We start from the raw sequence: 21,183 nt of genomic DNA, 5'->3' as shown, positions 1-21,183 counted from the left end.
GTTGTTATTAACCTCCTAGTTCTAACTTTGAGTTAGGTGTAGAAATGAGTCATGAACTCAAGTGTAAGAAACTGACTTGTAATTCTCTGTGGGTTTGCCCAACCAGTTGTACTACCCTTTTGGGTTATGGGTCTGGCCCATGTTATCAATGAAATGTTCACCTTTTACAAAAAAAAAAAAAAAAAAAAAGATAAAGCACAAGAAATTACTGGAAGCCAAGTACAAACTAACAAGCATAGTCATACTAGAGTGCTCAATCTTGGAATAAAGTAAAAAACACTAAGAACGTGTCTTTTTCAAAAGACTAATAATTTAATCATTTTCTTCAGGATTAAGTAAACATTTTAAGAAATAAAATCCATTAATCGAAGAGCCATCACTTAATTTCGTTCACATATTTGATATTTGTCAACCACTACCTTAGCATCATCAAAATTGGTTTTAGATTTGCTGCACTTTGTTTTTGGCTACTCTACCAGTATGGTGGGCACAAGCACAAACGAGTTAGAGGTAGGCAAGGATTCCAGATATGACAGAAAAGCTGAAGTAAAAGCCTTTGATGACACAAAACTGGGTGTGAAAGGTCTCTTAGATTCTGGGATCATGAAGATCCCACGCATGTTTCACTCTAACAAGTTGGATCCCCCTGAGACTGAGACCTCACCAAGTGATTCCAACTTGAGCATCCCAATCATTGATCTTCAAGATAGGCATGTTGAAGTGGTTGACCAGATCCAGAGTGCAAGCAAGAAGTGGGGATTTTTCCAGGTGATCAATCATGGTATTCCAGTTGGTGTTTTGGATGAGATGATCAGCGGAATCCGCAGGTTTCATGAACAAGATGCTGATGCAAGGAAACCCTTTTACTCCCGGGATCGCAATAAGAAGGTCAGATATTTATCCAATGGTACCCTTTTCACGGACCCTGCTGCTGACTGGAGGGACACAATTGCATTTTATGTATATCCAGATCCTCCCAGCTCAGAAGAAATACCAAAAGTATGCAGGTAATGTTGTTATTGCTATTTTGACACTAATACAATGCCAAAATAGAAAAGTAAAAAACAGCATCTAGAAATCTTTAATATAAGGTTACCTTTTGTTATTATTAGTAAAATCAAAAAAACAAAAATAGAAAACATTCTCACCAAGCGAATCAAAAGCACCCCAACTTGGCAGTTTTATATATATAAGCTAAACAGTTACTCTAGAATATGCAAACTTCCTTGTACTTCATATCTTTACAGGCTTAAATGTAAAATAAAAATTGTATACACACTTGATTTGGAACTGTTCTTATATCTCATATTTGCTTCATATAAGCAAAATAACAATTCTAATAAAGCAGGAATGTGCATGCAACTTTCTAATATTTCATACTAGTTACATCGCTTCAAGTCAATGTCACTTGTGGACTTCAGTTGCATAGTGCTAACAAAATCAAATTTGGACCTTTTACTTTTTTTCTGTGATAAAATGATTATGCATTTGCAGAGACATTGTGATTGAATATTCAAAGAAAGTAAGAGCGTTGGGCTTTACCATCTTTGAGCTGTTCTCAGAGGCTCTTGGCCTTAATCCTTCTTATCTTAATGAAATGGACTCTGCTGAAGGACAATTCATTTTGGGTCACTACTATCCCACATGCCCTGAACCCGAATTAACTATGGGCACGTCGAAGCATTCTGATATTGACTTCATGACAATACTTCTGCAAGATCAGATTGGTGGTCTTCAAATTCTTCATCAGAATCAATGGGTTGATGTTCCTCCAGTCCACGGTTCACTTGTGGTAAACATTGGGGATCTCCTGCAGGTAAGTACAGTAAACAATTGCATGATAATCATATTTCCATACTTCCTGTGATAATCCTAGTTGTGCTTGTTTTCTTTATAATAACTAACAAGTAACAACACAAACTTAGAAAAGAACTACACACGGAAATAGGGTTGCCAATCCATAACTTCGAAAGGAAAGACAAGTAAACCATATAATTATTGAATAAAGATGACATCATGCTTCTTTATAGTGACCATAGTCCATAGCTTATCTCAAATTTTCCTATCTGCTGTCAATGCTTCTGTTGATATTTTCATCAAAGCCCTTCGGTTTATTGATGTTCTAAGTAAAAAATTATCATGGCCAATAACAAAAAATCAGAAACCTTTTATAGGCATGATGCAACAAAGGTGACCTTAAATATTTTCAGGACTTCTATATAGTTAGTTACATTTACCCAGTTAGAATGTCATAAAAATGTTATGTCGAATTTCTGCTGCCATCAAATGTTACGATTTTGCAAATATAAAATGCTCACATACACAACTTTTGATGAGTATATCTATCAATCCCCCTTTTATTGGTGCAGCTTATGACAAATGGCCAGTTCAGCAGTGTTTATCACCGGGTTTTATCACGGCATGTCGGCCCTAGAATTTCCATAGCAAGCTTCTTTGTAAACATATCATCACAGGGAAAATCGAAGGTTATTGGTCCAATAAAGGAATTGTTATCAGAAGAAAACCCACCAATCTACAGGGAAGCTACTATAAAAGATGTCATGGCACATTATATTGAAAAAGGCCTTGATGGAAACTCTTCGTTGGAGCCTTTCAAGATGTGAAGTAAATATTGAGAGCATGAATATGTGTCTGATATGTAGGTATCTAGTTCAAGGAGAGCATGAATATGTGTCTGATATGTAGGTACATAGGATTTAAAGCTATAGATTGATGTATGTATCTACTTGAAACTTCAAGTATTTGGGTAGTTTCATGACTCAATATCATGTCGTTTATCAAACAATACAGTACAACTATGAAAATCTGATTCAACATAGTTATTATGTAGCTTACTAAACAACATAGCATGACTACGTAACCGTACCCAAGATAAATGTTTATTTTAACTCAATTACTAAACATGAGATATTTTGCCTCAATAACCAGTAGGCCACAACATCAAACCTGAATGAGAATTTTAAGCTTAGAGCTTAACTGACAACAAATTTTCAACAATAAGAAAAGTCCAAATGATAATGCAGAGACTTTACGTGTATAGTTTGCAAATAAAGCAAGTTATTACATGGACAATAAACTCTCGGACTCATTCAACCAAGATTGATGAGTTTGCAAACAGGACATACCTGAGTCTCTCACTTTCACATTCAAGCAAATTTTGATTCCTGGCAGCTACTCATGCTTTACCACTTGAAGTGTTCTAATGCCGAAGTACTATTTAGCCCTTTCACATAGTAGTGTTTAACCAGGTCCTTTACTGACGTTTCATAATAAAGTGGAGGACTCTATTGAATCAGCAACTCCTGTATAGGTCTACATAGTCTTGAATTCTCAGGTGGAAGATGCTATCTACTGAAACCAATGGACCAATTTTTCGGGCCAGAACTCTGTGGTTAAGGCATATCGACTCGATCATTTAATTCCACATCATTTATCACACCAAATACTTTCACCAAAACAAATTTATCACACCAAATACTTTCACCAAAACAAATTTCAATATACTAACATAAAATGGGCAAATTTAGATAACTGACTGTTGATGCCATGTTTGCCTTCTAAGGAACTCAAAAGCTTCTCTTATGAAATGTATAAATCTCTACCAAAAAATGGATGAACTTACTTGCATCATGTCACCCAGTTTAAAGACCAAAGCCCCGGGAATGCGTTTGACATCACCCCGCTGGTTTTCATGGAAAGCTTGGTGCCCACCAACTTGGTCTTGTAGGAGAACTGTGAAGAAGCTACTGTCAGAATGAGTAATAATGGGCAATAAAAAAACTCATGTTGCACAATCTATGTCCACAAGGTAAATGGCATTGAGGCCTAATGCTTCAGAAAGCAATTCAAACAAGCATTATCCCCAGTTTCTTTACATAAAGTAAATAAAGTCTAACAATATTAGGTGCGAAAAGATATTCAGCTCCTTTGTGCAATCAGATGTTGCCAAGAAGGAGACAAACTACAAGTGTAGCTTAAAGATTATGATTATTTATGACATTCTTTAAGTTTCAGACTGTTAGAGGTTTCAGACTTTTCTAAAGGTAAAAAAAATTAGCTTAGTTTGTGTAACTACAATTAAAATCTGATTTTTTGTATGCTTTTGGTTAAATGCAACTTGTGTGTAGCTTTGACTGTAAAATTGTAAAACCAACTTTACTCAGTAGCAATGATTAATTTTAGTGCATTATTGCAGAACTCTTTAATATATTCAGCAACAGATATAATTGCATTTATGAGGCCTTGGCTGCATAATCTCCTCCTTTTTTTCTCCATTTCTTTAATCACATTTGTTCTCTGTATTTATACATCTTAGAAGTGCAGAATTGAAAGAACACAACAAGAGCAAGTTGTTCTCTGTTATAAGTTATGTTGCAAATAGTGGCAATATAACAATCCATTCACAAGTCATGACCAACTTACAAATTTAATTAACCTAAACATCAGTTTGCTTCAAATCAATATAGCCTGCACTGCACAGTATTTTAATCTGTTCTAAACTTCTAATTAAAAACAAATGTTTGAATTTTTATTTTTCAAGTATAAAATAAACCCAAGGATGCTCTGTTTATCCATTCTTATATATTAAATTTGTGTCAAAATTTGATAAAATTATATCTTTATTTTCTTTTTATAAGAAAAATTATAATGAATATTATTTTAGAAGTTAAGTATTCAAAATCAAATGATTTTTTGAATTTCCTTCATCAAACAACACAAATAATGACATATTTACAAACTAACATTAAATTAATTTTTTATCGATTAAAATTTTAAAAATAAAGTTTTACTTTTTGTATTTACATATTAAATTCTTATTTTTTTTATTTCCCAAAAATATCCGTTTACTGCATGGAATTATAAATACTTTGTAGTGCATAAATTAAATTAAAAGAAGACGTATGAGAAGATAGGCGATTTAGAAAAGAGTTTAATTTTGAAGCACCGACGGTGTAAAGTTTTTTTACACCGTCAACCAATCAGATTTCAAGGATGTGACATGTCAATTAAAAAAATTAAATGAAAAGAGAGATATCCTCACATCCTTGAAATCTGATTGGTTGACGGTGTAAAAAAACTTTACACCGTCGGTGCATCAAACTTTTTCTCTTTAGAAAATCAAACACCATAAAAGGTTTGGATTAGGATAAATTTTCCATGGGACTCTCACCTTAGAGGAACCAGATCCAAGCCTAGATATCACATGAATTCCTAGACATGATGCAATTGGGTGAAGGAGAAATAGACCTGCTTGCTATAAATTATAAAAATCAATCATCTGTCAATGAGTGAAAAAAGAGACAAATATTGACAAGAAGAAAAGTCAATTATTGTTGGATGAGCAAGTAAGAATCCATACCATCTGTAAGGGTCAGAAGCTCCAATATCTTACAAGTGTGTTTGGTTTAGCTATTGCAAACCAGTTTAGGTTCCAAAATAAACTCAAGCAAGTAGCTACAAAGTGTAGCTTTTGATTAAAAGTGCATTAATTTTGTGTCCACTACTCAAACCAACACGCGCAAAGTAAAATCGCATAGTAAAGTCATCTGTCATCTTAAACATCAAGTTAACAAAAAGTCTCTTGATACTAAATTTCAAATAAGAATGTCACAGCACCTTGCTACCTCACTGCCTCTATGTAAACTCAGAGGCTCTAAGGGATGTAATATATTTCTCATTCTAAATTTCAAACAAGAATGTCACAGCACCTTGCTATCTTTATTTGCATTTCTTTTCCCTTGATTATTCTCATCATGGTCAATGATGTCATTTCTTTTCCCTAGATTATTCTCATCATGGTCAATGATGTGATTGATGTCAGTTTCCGTTTCGGGGTTAGGGGAACAGTCAATTTTCTCATTGTCAGATGCACATGCTTTTTTCTCATTATCTGAAGCATCAGAATCTGTGTCTAACTTAAAGACCATATGCAATGGTGAGTTGAGAGAGATGTTGAGAGTTGTCGAGCGTTTGTAGTGGTTGTTGAGGGTTTGTTGAGAATGAGGTAGAGAAGTGAGATGTTGAGTGTTTAACAAAGTTGAGAGGGATGTTTGGTGCCACGTGGCGGCTTCTGAATGGTGGAGAGGAAAGAGAAGGCAGGAGAGAGAATCTGAGTGGGGATTTTTTGTTTTAAAAAATTTTAAACTGAATTATCTTGTTGAAAAAAAAAAATTTGAAAATTTTATTTTAACAAAAATTTATAACTTTTTTTCCTCTATAAATAGAGACTTGGTTCGTTTGATTTGGATACAGAAAAAAAAAACCAATTTTTTCACCATCTTATTATCTCTCTCACCATCTTATTATTGTGTGCTTAATTTGTTGTCTTCCATTTTTAAGTTAAGGAAATAAAATAAATTATTGTCTATATTTAAAAAAATTAAATTGTTAAGTGTTTATTGTTTTAATTTAATTTAAAACAATAATTGTAATTTTATGTAAATAATAAAAACAAAAATATAAAATTAAATAAAAATATGAAATAAAAAAGTGGTGGGGTAGGGTATTGAATGAAAACCATTGGAGTGGGTAATTGTTGAGAGAGTGTTGAATTGGAGAGAGAAGATGATGTGGAGTGTTGGAAAGAGAAAAAGTGGTGTTGAGAGTCTGTAATTTAAACAAACCATTGTAAATGGTCTAATTAAATCTAGACTGAGGATGTAGAGTTTTCCCTTGCCCAGAAAGAGAGAATCTTCTTGTCATCCTAGCCTCTTTCATTCGCTCAGCATACTTATTCATCTCAAATTCTGCAGTATCTTTCCCACCAAATGCAGATTCAAGATGGTCAAAATCAAACAAATCCTCCATTAGCTTCTTCGTGTTCTGATCATCAGAGTAACCGAACTTGACTTTATTATAAGTCTTGGTCTCTAATAGGGGCTTTACCATCTGCAGCAAAACATATTTTGTCATCACAAAACGGTACAAGATTAATAATCAAAGTAATTATTAGCAGCTAAAACAAATGCACTTGTTTGGATAAAAAACTACAAAATTTCTTACATAGCTTTGCAATTCTAGAAACCAGTGAGTAGATTCCTATGCCAGATAGAAGTAAATGAGTTGGGTACTTTTAACTTTTAGAGTCCTTATACCTCATTATTGAAAAAGAATTACAGGTTTGGAAAATTAAAAAAGGAAATCAAATGAAAGATGAAAACTTGGATCTAGTTCATCATACAAATAATGAATGGAAGAAACAGAAAGGAGCTTGCATCCAGTGCAACAATTAATCTGGACCAAGTGCACTTCAATTTCAATCACAATCTTACCTCAAGTGCCTCGAATATGCATAGAGCATAAAAAGATCCTTAAGAACGAAATTCATTTTTATAAGACTCTTATTTTGGCATAAATCTAAATATTCAGCATTAAAACAACAACTCGTTCTTCATTAAACATTTCATAAGCCACTCACTACATTAACAGTTAAATCATATATGCCTTAACCAAAAGCAACATGTTTGCATAAACAATACCAAGAAGATTGAAGCATAAAGTGCGAGAATGAAAAGGCTTTACCGTGAAGAATGGTTCGAAGAATTTAGGTGCATTGTACAGTATTGCAAGACCAAGCCGTTCAGGATAATGTTCTTGTAATCCATGGGCAGTTTCACGCATCACTTTGATTGATATATGTGACATATTGAAACCCTGGAAGTCAATCAGCCAGACCATCTGTTCCTGTTCTTGTGAAAGATTTAAAATAGCATTCTCCATGCAGTATACCAAATACTTAATTTGTCCTTTGGTTGACTTTGAGTTCTGCACTCCAAATAAAGAAGAAAATAGGAAAAATAGATAACATCCACATCCACACAAGATCAATAATGCATAAGATTTTAATCAGTCATGCAGGTATCATCGATCGGTACTCATAGATAACTAGTTGAGAGGTAGTTTTAGCTAATTTGAGAGAGTTTGTTCGAGTGTAATAAGAGAGAAGGTTATAAATAAGAGACTTAGAGAGAAATAGCATGTTTTGGGGATCATTTTGTAAGTGGGAATAGGAGAGTCTAGGTTCTCTCAAATAATCTGGGGTTACTTGAATAATATCAGTGTTTTCTTTCTTCTTCTTTGGCTGGTTACTATCAATCATCTATTTAATCTATCATCTATTTAATCTATCATCTATTTAATAAGAGTGCTTTCAAGGAGTTAAAATGGTAGAAATGAAACCTGATAAGGCGATAAGGTAGTCTGAAAAAAATATGTTTAAACACCTCCTGCATTGTCATTCTTATATTTTCACTCAATCCAAGCACACTCTAAACATCAGACATGCTCTGACGTAAGAATGATTTTCAGAAGATCCTGGCGGCCACTGCAGGGGCGGATCCAAACCTTACATACCAGTGTGGCTAAATATAAAAGAAATTATAGACTAAAATGTATTGAAAATATTTTTTTTCAAAAAAGAGAAATATTATAAATAAAACCATGAGAGAAAGTTTCTCATGGAAATATAAGAGTTTACAGTCCAATAAGGACTAGGTTCCAAGAAGGACTAGGCTTACAACGAAATATAATAAAAGAAGCAAAGTGAAAAATAATTAATAACAAACCCAAATTCTCATGTTCTTCCCTTTTCAGCGTGTATTAATAATTATTTTCATTTACCATCGTTTTAAGCTCTAGTTTGATGCATTACTATTTTTTCTTGTCATGTGAATATTCGATTGTCTCATCTTTTTGCAAGTTGTAAAAGTACCGTCTTGAACTTCTTTCTTCCTTTCTTTGTTTTATAGATTAGATAGCTCAAAATTGTTCTAATCTATTAAGTGAAACGGTTTTGCAACTTAATTATAACGAGCTTACTGGGAGTATACCTACTGAACTGAGAAAGTTAAGGAAGCTTAGCTTTCTCGCGCTGAAAAATAATCACTTAAGTAGAGCAATTCCGGCAAGTATTGGTAAATTGGAGACATTAGAACGATTGGATCTGAGATTTAATATCCTTTTTGGTCCAATTCCAGTGACATAGAATTTGGGTTTGTTATTTTGCACCTGCATTCCATGGTATATAATTTTTTTCTAAAAAGAAAATAAAAAAACCAGTGTCACCTGGCCTCAATGTAGATCCGCCCATGGCGGCCAGGTCTCATTACAAGGACTGTTCTCCCAAGTGTCAATATAATTTGCTCTATATATAGATATTTCCTGTCTCTGCTTCATGAGCAATATCTTCCTGCATCAGCAGAAAAAACACATCAGACAACTTTCACCAGAAGATAATTTCAGGAAGTTGATAGTTTGACCTAAAATAACCAGATCACAAACAATTCATATGAGTCAATAATTGACTCGGTCAACTGAATTTTTTTAATGAGTCTTAAGATTAAGATGACATTCAGTTGCTGGTTGTGCCATATTGATCAGATATGGCAACAAGGCCAGTGGCTCTGCTTGAGAACTTTAAATGTTTACTCTGGACTCAGGCTATCCTCATCTCCACTTTAAGAGAGGGTGAAAACATACAGAACAAATACTTGGCTTCACCATACTAAACTAGTTATAGAGAAAAAACTTGACATAGACAGAATAAAACAAGGCTCATCCCAGCTATGCATTATGAGTTTATGACTCAAAAGTTAGTATGAAAAAAATAAACAAAAAAGTCGCTACTCACCCAGCGGATCATTTCCGGTTTGTATTCTTCTCTCCATTTTAAGGTTTGCTTCAACATTTTAGCTGCCTTCTTGACACTCCAATTCCGTGCCCTCAAATACCTCGAGATGGATGCCTTACCGGACAGTGGCCCAATTAACCTTCTCAACTCATTGATCTAGAAGGAAGAACATTATAATCCGTTGCAGTGCTCCTTGCTCAAAACATTGCATTTTAATATTTTCAAAAAAACTGTGTCAGAACATACCTTTGCCTGCTGCTCTTGTGGTATTAACTTTTTATCTTGACCATTAGAGGCAGATTTCTTTAGATCCATGCTCATGTTGGTCAGTGTAGAGACTCTCTAAAAGTCAAAATGAAATACTGCAATAGTCAATACCAAGTTATGTAAGTAACCCCTAATCTTCTAAATATTTCAGGAAACAGAAAGCTAGCCGATTATGCAGTCAGGCTGTAATTTTTAAAATGAATAAAAGCTGTAAAGATGACTCTAACATCAACAATAAATTAAAGACCACATTCAGCGAAATTATGCCAGCTAAACTTTGAAGGGGTAAATATGAATTCCTAGGAGAACCTTAGTTTTTTGGTTGAAATATCAGCATTCATTTATAGTCACTTAGGATAATTGGTCTATTTATGAAGATATAGATTAGAGGTTGATTTGTAAATTTAACTAATACAATTTGCAGTTCATATAAATAAAACTGAGGGATCAAAACAAAGTACTAAAACCCAGAAGCAGGGATAGGACTGCATTGAAGTTTTTCTTTTGGTGGACCACAGCCCCCCAACCTAAAAAAAATTGTGCATATTGCAGGTATAAATTCAGCGAAAGATGTGTGGATGATGCATGCACCACTGAACTAATTTTCTAGTTCCACAGGTAGCAGAAAGCAATGCACAACAAACCATAATAAAGACAAAGTTCATTGTATATTTTGACATCACAGTGGACAAGCATTATCAATTAAAGAACAAATCAAAGTATATGGATGTTGAAATATTATAGATTTCATTAACACTGATGGTTGAAAATAGATAACAGATACTAATGGTTCATGTAGGTTTATACCTTATAATCAATTCAACATGATTTGGAATGGAACCAATCTTTCAAGATTATTTTGGAAGATTAAATATTTCACTATCTTCTGACATTTGTTTTATTTCCAAAAGGCATATCCTATGCAATATAAGGCAAGTGAAACCATAGGAATAGCTCAGAACACAGAAGGGGGGTAATAGCTTTACCATTGAGAAACTAGATCAATTTTGGGTGGAACTATTGGTACTAGATCAAAATCCCTTCTAGTTAAACATTTTTGTGAATTCCCCTGATTTACTAAGAAATATAGCATAGGATAGGATATGCCTTTTGGAAATAAAGGCAGATCCGCCGGCGGTGCCGCTGTTGCCATTTCCGCTCCTAGTGTCACCGCTGGTGGTGGTGGCGATGCCGCTGCACCTGCCAAGGAGGATGACAAGGAAAAGGCAAAGGAAGAAAGTGATGATGACATGGGATTCAGCTTGTTCGATTAGGTTGCTGGAAAACTTGTTTTGTTCTATCAATTTTTTTGTTTTTTTTTTTATAAGCATATCAATTTTTTTAATAAGTAAACAATCATTTTCCCTCCTGGACTGGGCGAGCCCCTAGAGGGGCAACGCCCAGCATGTATCCCGCCCTGAAGCGAGGCCCCGGTCCGCCGGGCCTGATACGGATGACTGTTGGACTTTGCAGCGGGAGATTGATAAGTTGATTCGAGCGGGATATCAAGGAAATCGTCAAGGTCTGTGGCGCAATGGTGGCGATCAAAACAAAGCGCACAAGCGGGAGGAGGAGCGAGCGGACACTAAGGGCAAGAAAAAGCAAGAATCAGCGGCTATCGCCACAAAAGGGGCTAATGACACGTTCGCTCAACACTCAGGACCGCCCGTCGGGACCATCAACACCATCGCCGGGGGATTTGGCGGTGGTGGCGACACTCATGCGGCGCGTAAGCGCCATGTTCGTGCCGTTAATTCCGTCCATGAGGTCGCTTTTGGATTCGTACACCCTGACATAACAATCTCGATGGCGGACTTTGAGGGGATAAAGCCTCATAAGGACGACCCGATTGTGGTGCAGTTAAGGATGAACAGTTTCAACGTTAGAAGGGTACTCCTGGATCAGGGTAGTTCGGCTGATATTATCTATGGTGATGCATTTGACAAGTTGGGACTAACTGACAATGATCTAACTCCATATGCGGGAACCTTGGTAGGTTTCGCGGGGGAGCAAGTAATGGTGCGGGGATACATTGATCTAGACACAATATTTGGGGAAGATGAGTGTGCCAGGGTTTTGAAGGTAAGGTATCTGGTTCTCCAGGTGGTGGCATCTTACAATGTCATCATTGGGCGAAATACATTGAATCGCCTTTGTGCTGTAATTTCAACAGCCCACTTGGCGGTCAAGTATCCGCTAAGCAGTGGAAAGGTGGGAAAGCTGAAGGTGGACCAGAAGATGGCGAGGGAGTGTTACAATAATTGCCTTAACTTGTATGGCAAGAAGAGTGCGTTGGTTGGTCATAGATGTTATGAAATCGAAGCTTCGGATGAAAATCTTGATCCCCGGGGCGAGGGGCGAGTAAATAGGCCCACGCCAATTGAGGAAACGAAGGCGCTAAAGTTTGGCGATCGCACTTTGAAGATTGGGACCAGACTGACGGAAGAGCAGGAGACGCGCCTGACAAAACTGCTTGGGGAGAACTTAGACTTGTTTGCTTGGAGCTGCAAAGACATGCCTGGAATTGATCCAAACTTCATATGCCATCGGTTAGCATTGAATCCAAGTGTCAAGCCAGTTTCACAACTCAGGAGGCGCTTGGGTGGCGACAAAGGGAAGGCGGTGCAACAGGAAGTCGACAAGTTGCTGGCGGCAGAGTTCATCAGGGAAGTGAAGTATCCGACGTGGTTGGCGAACGTCGTAATGGTGAAGAAGGCGAACGGGAAATGGCGAATGTGTGTAGATTACACAGACTTAAACAAAGCTTGTCCAAAAGATTCGTATCCCCTTCCCAGCATCAATAGCCTTGTTGATGGTGCCTCGGGCAACGAACTGCTTAGCTTGATGGATGCTTATTCTGGCTATCATCAAATCCGCATGCACCCGGCAGACGAGGACAAAACGGCTTTTATGACCGCCAGAGTCAATTATTGCTATCGCACCATGCCGTTTGGACTAAAGAACGCTGGGGCGACCTACCAAAGATTGATGGATAGGGTTTTTGCTGGGCAAGTGGGAAGAAACATGGAGGTTTACGTTGATGACATGATTGTTAAATCAGTACGTGGTTTAGACCATCATCAAGATCTGGAGGAAGCATTTGGCGAAATAAGGAAGCACAATATGCGCCTCAACCCGGAGAAATGCTCTTTTGGTGTTCAGGGTGGCAAGTTTTTGGGATTCATGATCACATCCAGAGGAATCGAGATAAACCCAGAAAAATGCAAGGCGATTCAGCAGATGAAAAGCCCTTCTAATGTGAAAGAGGTCCAACGTTTAACGGGGCGAATAGCAGCATTATCTCGGTTTCTTCCCAAGTCTGGTGACAGATCTTTCCCTTTTTTCAAGTGTCTTCGCAAGAATGTCGCATTTGAGTGGACGGCGGAGTGTGAAGAAGCTTTTGTTCGCCTCAAGGAACTCCTATCGTCACCGCCAATCTTGTCGAAACCAATACAGGGACACCCGCTGCATTTGTATTTTGCTGTGAGCGATAGTGCTCTGAGTTCTGTGATGTTGCAGGAGATAGATGGCGAGCATCGAATTGTTTATTTTGTTAGTCACACACTCCAGGGCGCGGAAGGTCAGATATCAGAAAATTGAGAAGGCGGCGCTGGCAGTCCTCGTCACCGCCCGGCGGTTGAGACCTTATTTTCAGAGTTTTCCCGTGAAGGTGCGGACGGATTTGCCCTTGAGACAAGTATTACAAAAACCGGATTTATCAGGTAGATTGGTCGCCTGGTCGGTTGAATTGTCAGAGTATGGTTTGCAATATGATAAGCGGGGCGCGGTTGGTGCGCAGTCACTAGCTGACTTTGTGGTCGAGTTGACTCCAGATCGGTTTGAAAGAGTGGACACTCAGTGGACTCTCTTCGTGGATGGATCCTCCAATAGTAGTGGCAGCGGCGCGGGAGTAACGTTAGAAGGGCCGGGGGAACTAGTGTTGGAGCAATCCCTGAAATTCGAGTTCAAAGCAACGAACAACCAGGCAGAATATGAAGCTCTCATCGCCGGATTGAAGTTGGCGCGGGAAGTGAAGATCGGGAGTTTGTTGATAAGAACGGACTCACAATTGGTGGAGAATCAAGTGAAGGGAACTTTCCAGGTCAAAGATCCTAATCTGATCAAGTACCTTGAGCGGGTACGGTATTTGATGACACTTTTTCAAGAGGTCGTGGTGGAGTACGTTCCTCGGGCAGAAAATCAGCGGGCGGACGCGCTGGCCAAATTGGCGAGCACGCGGAAGCCCGGCAATAACAAAAGTGTGATTCAGGAAACGCTGGCGTACCCAAGCATCGAAGGCGAGCTCATGGCCTGCGTGAACAGAGGGGGAACATGGATGGGTCCCATAATATCTATCTTGGCGGGGGACCCGGCAGAAGTGGAGCAATGCACGAAGGAACAACGGCGGGAGGCGAGTCACTATACTCTCATTGACGGACACTTGTATCGCCGTGGTTTCTCAACGCCATTGTTGAAATGCGTACCGCCAGAGAAGTACGAAGCGATAATGTCTGAGGTACATGAAGGAGTGTGCGCGAGCCACATCGGGGGAAGGTCTTTGGCTTGCAAGGTGTTGAGGGCGGGTTTTTACTGGCCCACCCTCAGGAAAGATTGTATGGACTTCGTGAAGCAGTGCAAGAAATGTCAAGTGTTCGCGGATTTGTCTAAGGCACCGCCAAAAGAGTTGGTAACGATGAGCGCCCCGTGGCCTTTTGCCATGTGGGGTGTGGACTTAGTCGGACCTTTTCCGACCGCCAGGGCACAAATAAAGTTTATATTAGTGGCGGTGGACTACTTCACTAAGTGGATTGAGGCTGAACCCCTGGCCAAGATTACTTCTGCGAATATAGTCAATTTCTACTGGAAGCGTATTGTTTGCAGGTTCGGGATCCCAAGGGCGATCGTATCTGACAACGGGACTCAGTTTTCAAGCAGCCAAACAAGGGAGTTCTGCAGGGAAATGGGCATACAGATGAGGTTCGCCTCTGTTGAACATCCGCAGACGAACGGGCAGGTGGAATCTGCAAACAGGGTAATCCTGCGAGGACTAAGACGACGGCTTGCGGAGGCTAAGGGAGCTTGGTTGGATGAACTTCCGGCGGTGCTGTGGTCGTACAACACCACCGAGCAATCTACTACAAGGGAAACCCCCTTTAGAATGACCTATGGGGTAGATGCCATGTTGCCGGTGGAGATTGACAACTTTACATGGCGGACTCAACCAGGTTTTGAAGGGGAAAATCAGGCCAACATGGCGATGGAGCTGGACCTTTTGTCCCGCGCGGCGAGGCGCACATTCGGGAAACAGCGATGAAGCAGCGCGTGGTGGCAAAGTTCAACAGCAGGGTTCGCGTCCGAGATATGCAGGTCGGCGACCTGGTCCTCAAGTGGCGATCGGGAGTCCCGGGGAACAAGCTTACTCCCAACTGGGAAGGGCCCTACCGCATTATTAAAGTTCTTGGTAATGGGGCCTATCACTTAGAAGAGCTTGATGGAAGGCGGTTACCTCGATCGTTCAATGGTTTGAGCTTGCGCTACTTTTATAGTTGATCGCAGGCGAGAAAGTGAACAAGGCGGAATCGCCGGAGCCAGATGTCTTTAAGATTTTCCGAAGTGTTTTCAAATTCTCCAATGTATTGCAATAACAAGGCGTGCTCTTTTTCTCCGAAAGGAGTTTTTTAATGAGGCGCTCCATCAATAAAATAAAACGAAAATTCACGAAATTCGTGTCCAAAAATTCCAGGGATTCCCTGACGATCGGAATTGCCGATCGACATAAAGAATTACGGCGATCACTAAGTGGGACAAGCTTGATCCCCAAAGGGGCTTGCTGGAACCCTGAAGGTTGTGGCGATTCCACAAATGGCCTTTGACGCCTGGGAATCACCCTCCGGAAAGTCTGACGTGATCGCCGGTCCCGTAAACGATGTGCTGGGTAAGTCTCGCCAGAATACGACGAGCGCCGTTAACTAGGCAAAAGTCCTGGGACCCCCAAATGGCCATTGGGATCCAAGCATTGTAAGCCCCGAGCGGGCAAAGCCCCGGGCGAAGTCCTCGAGAATGGAGGCCGTTTCTTCCTATTGGGGAAAACGTCTAAAGTCTTGGTGGTGGAATACCAAGCAACAAGTCCTAGTTAAAATTAAGGCACGAAATCGTTAGGCGTAATTCAATCATATGACGCGTGAAAAATAGCGCAAGATATAAGGTCGGCGAATGAATAAGGTGGAAGGCGAGTGCTCGGTCACTCAGGATGTTGAATATTTTACTACTCTGGCGTGTTGAGGGGTTAAACTATGAAACTTATTCTTAAATTTTTTAAGCCATAAGAAGGCGGCGACTAAAAAGTGTACGGCGGAAGCATTCCAACATGATTTACAAAATATCCAACGGCGGTATAAAAAGCTATGGCGAAGGGTTGCTTAAACATAGACGAATGGCGGAAAAGTACACTACAAGGTGACAGTAAAAGCTAAAGTAATGTTAAAATTACATTATTCATTGTTTTCTTTCTCCTGTTCTTCTTCTTCCTCTTCTTCTTCAGTCGCTGTCCAGAGGTGTTGGTCAATCAGGGGAGGATCGTCGGGACCAACCAGTCCTTCGGCGGTTATCTCTTTCATTACTCCCATGGCGCTAAAGTCAAAGTTCGGGTACAAATGTTGGGCCTGATCTTTGGCGAGGTAGAAACCGCGCTCGCGGTTGTCAAGGGCGATGTCAGCGGCTTGTTCCCTCGCCTCAGTGGCTTTGGCCTTCTCCGTCGCCAGCTCGTCCTCTAGTCTTTTGATCTTTGCCAATTGGGAAGCAATCTCAGCATCTTTCGTGGCGAGGGCCTCGGCATGAGTTTCGGTCGCTTTCTTGATCTCCTCGGACGTAGCCTGCATCACCGCCTCCATGTCAGACTTCGCCAAGGCCAAGGACTCCGCAGACTTTTTCTCTTGCTCCGCCAACGCCTTCTTCACTAACTCCAGCTCAGCGCGCAGTATGGCAAGCTCTGACTCCTTAGCAATCAGCGCCTCGCCTCGGGCGATCAAGTCCTTCTCAGCTTGCTCTTTTTCCTTTTTGCAAGCTTGAAGGCTTGCATCAAGCTCATCTGCTTCTTCCTTCATCAGCGCCAGCTGATCCTCCAGCTCGCCGATTTTAATCCCCGCCGTGCCAATCATCTTGTCGGCATAGACTTTGTCTTTTCCTGCCTGCGTCGCCAGTTTGTCGAAACGCTTTTCCCAAGCAGCGGCGGCTTCTTGATGCTTAGCACTTTCGGCCTTCAACCGCTCAGCTTCAACGGTGGCGGCATTGAACTTCTCAAACGCGTGGGCAAAGATGCACCCAGCGCGTAGGAGGCAAGCAAGAGTCTCCTCCTTGGTGTCATTAAGGCCCCGACTCAAAACTTCTTTTTCTATGGCGTCACGGTTAAGACCAGCAAGTAAGAATTCTGAGGGTTCAATGGCGTTGGGGAGCATATTATAATAGCTTGAAGAACCGACCTCGGGAGCAGGGGCTTGTTCAATTCGAGCCGCTTCAGAGGTAGTGGCAGCGCCAGGACAGGATTTTTCCCCTTGATGAGGCGGGGAAGGCATGGAGCCCGCATCATGTGTTGAGGGCGGGCTAGGAGGCGCATCTTGGCGAGAGGGAGACTTCGGGGTTTCATTTTCTTTTTCCTTCTCTCCAATAGGAGTGTCGGAAGACGCAGCAGCTTTTGTGGCGTTGACGCCGGCGAGTTTCTCGGCAGCTGAGGATTGAGAAATGTTGGTGGTTGTGGCACCGACGGAGGCGGCTGTGGCGCCAGCAGAGGACTCAGCGGCAACAGCAGCGGTCGCACCGGCGGTGGCAGGAGTAGAAGCTGGTACGGTGGTTGGCTCGATAGCCGCGGCGACGGAGGCTTCAGTGACATTTTTGCCTTTAGGCGCAGCAGCAGTGGTGGGCTGAGCGCCAGGGTTGGATGTGCCGGCGCCGGAGGAGGCTTTGACCAATCTTCTCCTCTTGGGAGCTTTGGTGCTCTCGGCTTGGTTCTAAGCACCGCCCCGTTTTTTCACGTCGCCCTCAGTGTTGAATTTTGGGGAAAAGCGAGCCATCCTCCTCTCGCGGGCCTTCAGGAGCTCGGCGTTCGTGAAATTCATATCTTCTGTAATAATAAAAAATACGATCAGTGACAACATAGGAGACGAGAAAGGAAATGTCAATAATAAAAGTGAGCTATGGGCAACCTAAGTATTTGGGAGTTCTTGAGAGGTCAGCGCCCTCAAGGATTGTTGTGCAGTCAAGGATGGGAAGTGGGGCAAGGAGATTAAGAAAGGCTTTGTCGTTGGCGGACAAAGATTCCTCTGAAGGATCGGTGATCCCATTGGGCTTCTCCGTCCAGTAAAGAGGAAAAAGGGCGGTCCCGTCTCTAAGGGTGAATGCCTCTGGGTAGGCGGGATGAACCGCCACACGGAAGTACTTCCGTGCGAAGGAGGACTTCGCGTTACTTTTGTGGGGATGCAAGCACTTCCGGCCGGCTCGGGCCTTCAAGGAAATCCATCCTTTGTTTTTGATGGACTTGGGGTCGACGTCGTAGAGGTAGAAGAAACTGGTGGAGGATGGGGCGATGCCGACAGCGGCGCTTAAGATTTCAAAACATCGAATGAAGGCCCAGGCGTTAGGGTGGAGTTGGCAGGGAGCCGCGTTGATGTCGCGGAGGACGGTTTGGACAAAGGGCGAGAAAGGAAGCTTGATTCCAAGCTCGCTAAACATGTATTCATACGCAAAGAAAAAATGGGATCTCTTTACGTCGCCGTCTGGCTTATGAAGCCAGGGGCGGTCCCCAGGACTGCAAATCCAGATCCTGAGTTTCGCGTTAAACTCATCGTCATTAGACAAACCACCCAGGGAGTTCACGAACTGCACGATGAGGTCGCTGTTCTGGAAAATAGAAGGTTGGTCTATAGCCTCGTGAGTGGGGGCTATTTGGACTGGAAGGGGCAGAGTGGCGTAGGTTTTTAGTCGGTAAGGTGGGATCTCCGGGGCCTCTAAACGGAGGCCGCCGGCGGCGGTGGCATCAGGGTCGCTTCCGGAGGAAGAAGAGGAGTGGTTAGGGGAGGTAGGGCTTGAAGCCATTTTTAGAAGACAGTGAAGTGAAAGAAAGGAAAAGATGAGTATGTGTGTGATGCAAAGATAAGGACAGTGGGACTCACCGGAGTAGGATGTGAAGAGTGGGTAGCGGAAAGGGTGATAAGCGACGGCTCCGGAGCGGAAGTGGGCAGAGGGAGTTTGGTAAGCGATTAGGGAAGTAAAGAGGGGTCTCGGAAAGGGATGACTGTGGGGAAGAAGGGTTTTTATAGGAGAAGGGGAGAAGCTGGAAGGGTGACGCGTGTTGGACGCGTGTGGAAGGTTGGAAGTCATGATGGTTTTGGGGAGGTGGGTCGCGTGCAATGGGGAGTTACTGCGCACGATGGGACGGTTATGAAAGGTGAAGTGACGGTTCCGGAGAAAGAGGGAAATTGATGTAACCGACACATCACGTGGGGCAGTCACGTGAGGTAGATAGAGATTTGAAAGGGTTTTAAAATAAGGAAAAGCGCGAAAAGCCTCGCCACTATAAGGATCAAACACCATCGCCTGACGGGTGACACCAACAACAAAGTTCAGTCGCTCGCCGGGGTTACCGCCAGTCAATGATTGAATGATCAGCACATGACCCATGCCTGCCACCTTTCCCACCGGCGAACGATCATACACCTGCTCCAACTTATCGCCAATACGAAGTAATCGTTCTCGCCGCTTGTGGACTTGTGGACTTGCCAGCTCGGATTGCTCGTCAAGTCAGTGGACTGGGTAACCGAAAATGCTAGTTTCCTTTTGCTCACGCCATGTTGGCGATATAGTTTACTTCTCTTTTCTCAAGCCATGTTGGCAGTGCAGATTCCGGTGTACTGTAAGACATATGTAAAAGCATTTAAAAGACACACTTAGCTCTCATACCTCGAGCTCGGTGTCTTGTGGACTAGTGGACTGGGCGAGCCCCTAGAGGGGCAACACCCAGCATGTATCCCGCCCTGAAGCGGGGCCCTGGCCTTCAGATGGGCCTTGACCTCGGAGGCCCAATTGGCCCAATAGGTAGTACCCAAGCTCTATAAATAGGAGGTAGTTATCAAATGTAGGGGACTTTTGGCTCATTTGATGAAATAACACTCGAAATTCAGCACTCTCTCTCACTCTCATTCTCTCTCAGCACTATCCCTCTACCTCTAGGTACTATACCTCTCTTCAATGTTCATTCCCAGAACACCTCCCCTCCCTTCCTTGAACCAAACAAGATAGCTAATTAAAACTCTTTCCCTCCCTTTCCCTCCCCTCCCCTCCCCTCCATTAAAATCCCTCCCCTCCCCTCCCCTCCTTTGAACCAAACAGTAGCTTAGCCAATCTACTATCGTAATTGTTGAATCTTTGGTGGTTTTTTATATATTTGTGGCAATTGAATTTCTAAAAAAAAAAACAACGCGATTGCCGTGGGAATTGGGTTTAACACCCCACCCCTTAGGCTTCTCGCCCCACTTACACTCTGTTTGGTAGAGAAGAGAGAGATAGAGAAGAGAGAGTAGAGAAGAGAGAAGTTGAGTAGAGAGAAATATGTGAGAAATAGAGTAGATTTAAGAGGTTGTTTGGTATGATAGAGATAGAGGAGAGAGAGATGAGAAATAATGAGGTGAAAGAGAGAGACAAGATTAACTTTAGATTAAAATAATATTTTTTTGAAAAAAAGTAACAAAGTGGGAGTTAAAAACCGCCACTAAGTTGGCTAAAAGTAGAAAAAAAAATAAAAAAATGCAACCCACGGTTACTGTTCAATTTCTCTCCAAATTGGAGAGACTCCAAAAAGGGGTGGGCCCCACCTCTACAACCCCCTCCTCCCTCCCTCCTCTCTCCCACCAAACAAGGTTACTTCCCCCATCTCTCTCCTATCTCTCTCTCTTGCATCTCTCTCTTCTATCTCTCTCCTAACAAACAAAGCATTAAAGTGGGGAAATTACCGGAAACCCTCCGGATTAATATCGGTAAATGATTTTCCGATACGTATCGGTTTATCATTTACCGATTCGTATTGATATAACAGCATCAGATAGGTTTTGAAACACATAATTTTCAAAACCCATTTCCCTCCCCAAATCACTCCCTCTTCAAATATGGATAAGCCAAAGTAAGTTTCCACCACTCCAAGCTTCGGTCCCATCATCATCAAAGCTTCCTCAAAGCACCGGAACTCCCATTCCATTACATTCAAAAGGTAAGTTTGATTC

General features: G+C 41.5%; 2 protein-coding genes and 1 pseudogene across 2 annotated transcripts; 1 reads left to right on the top strand and 2 right to left on the bottom strand.

Moving 5' to 3' along the window:
• Positions 1 to 373: 373 nt before the first annotated feature.
• On the top strand, positions 374 to 2,839 carry LOC130736317 (1-aminocyclopropane-1-carboxylate oxidase homolog 1-like). The gene is made up of 3 exons (XM_057588175.1): positions 374 to 1,007; positions 1,495 to 1,816; positions 2,370 to 2,839. Exons 1-3 carry the CDS (start codon positions 481 to 483, stop codon positions 2,622 to 2,624), a joined length of 1,104 nt encoding a protein of 367 aa, XP_057444158.1. The 5' UTR covers positions 374 to 480; the 3' UTR covers positions 2,625 to 2,839.
• Positions 1,157 to 7,863, bottom strand: LOC130737011 (uncharacterized; the record flags this gene model as incomplete). Its single annotated transcript, XM_057588784.1, has 5 exons — positions 1,157 to 1,810; positions 3,147 to 3,407; positions 3,644 to 3,753; positions 5,192 to 6,909; positions 7,543 to 7,863. Coding segments are annotated over 2 exons (573 nt in total), but the record flags the coding sequence as incomplete, so codon positions are not given.
• Positions 7,858 to 10,682, bottom strand: LOC130736377 (uncharacterized; annotated as a pseudogene).
• Between the last annotated feature and the right edge of the window lie 10,501 nt (positions 10,683 to 21,183).

Source organism: Lotus japonicus, chromosome 1 (assembly GCF_012489685.1).
Source record: "Lotus japonicus ecotype B-129 chromosome 1, LjGifu_v1.2".
Classification (NCBI taxonomy): domain Eukaryota; kingdom Viridiplantae; phylum Streptophyta; class Magnoliopsida; order Fabales; family Fabaceae; genus Lotus; species Lotus japonicus.
Note: the sequence above shows the minus strand (reverse complement) of the source record. Positions and strands in the feature narration are given on the sequence as shown.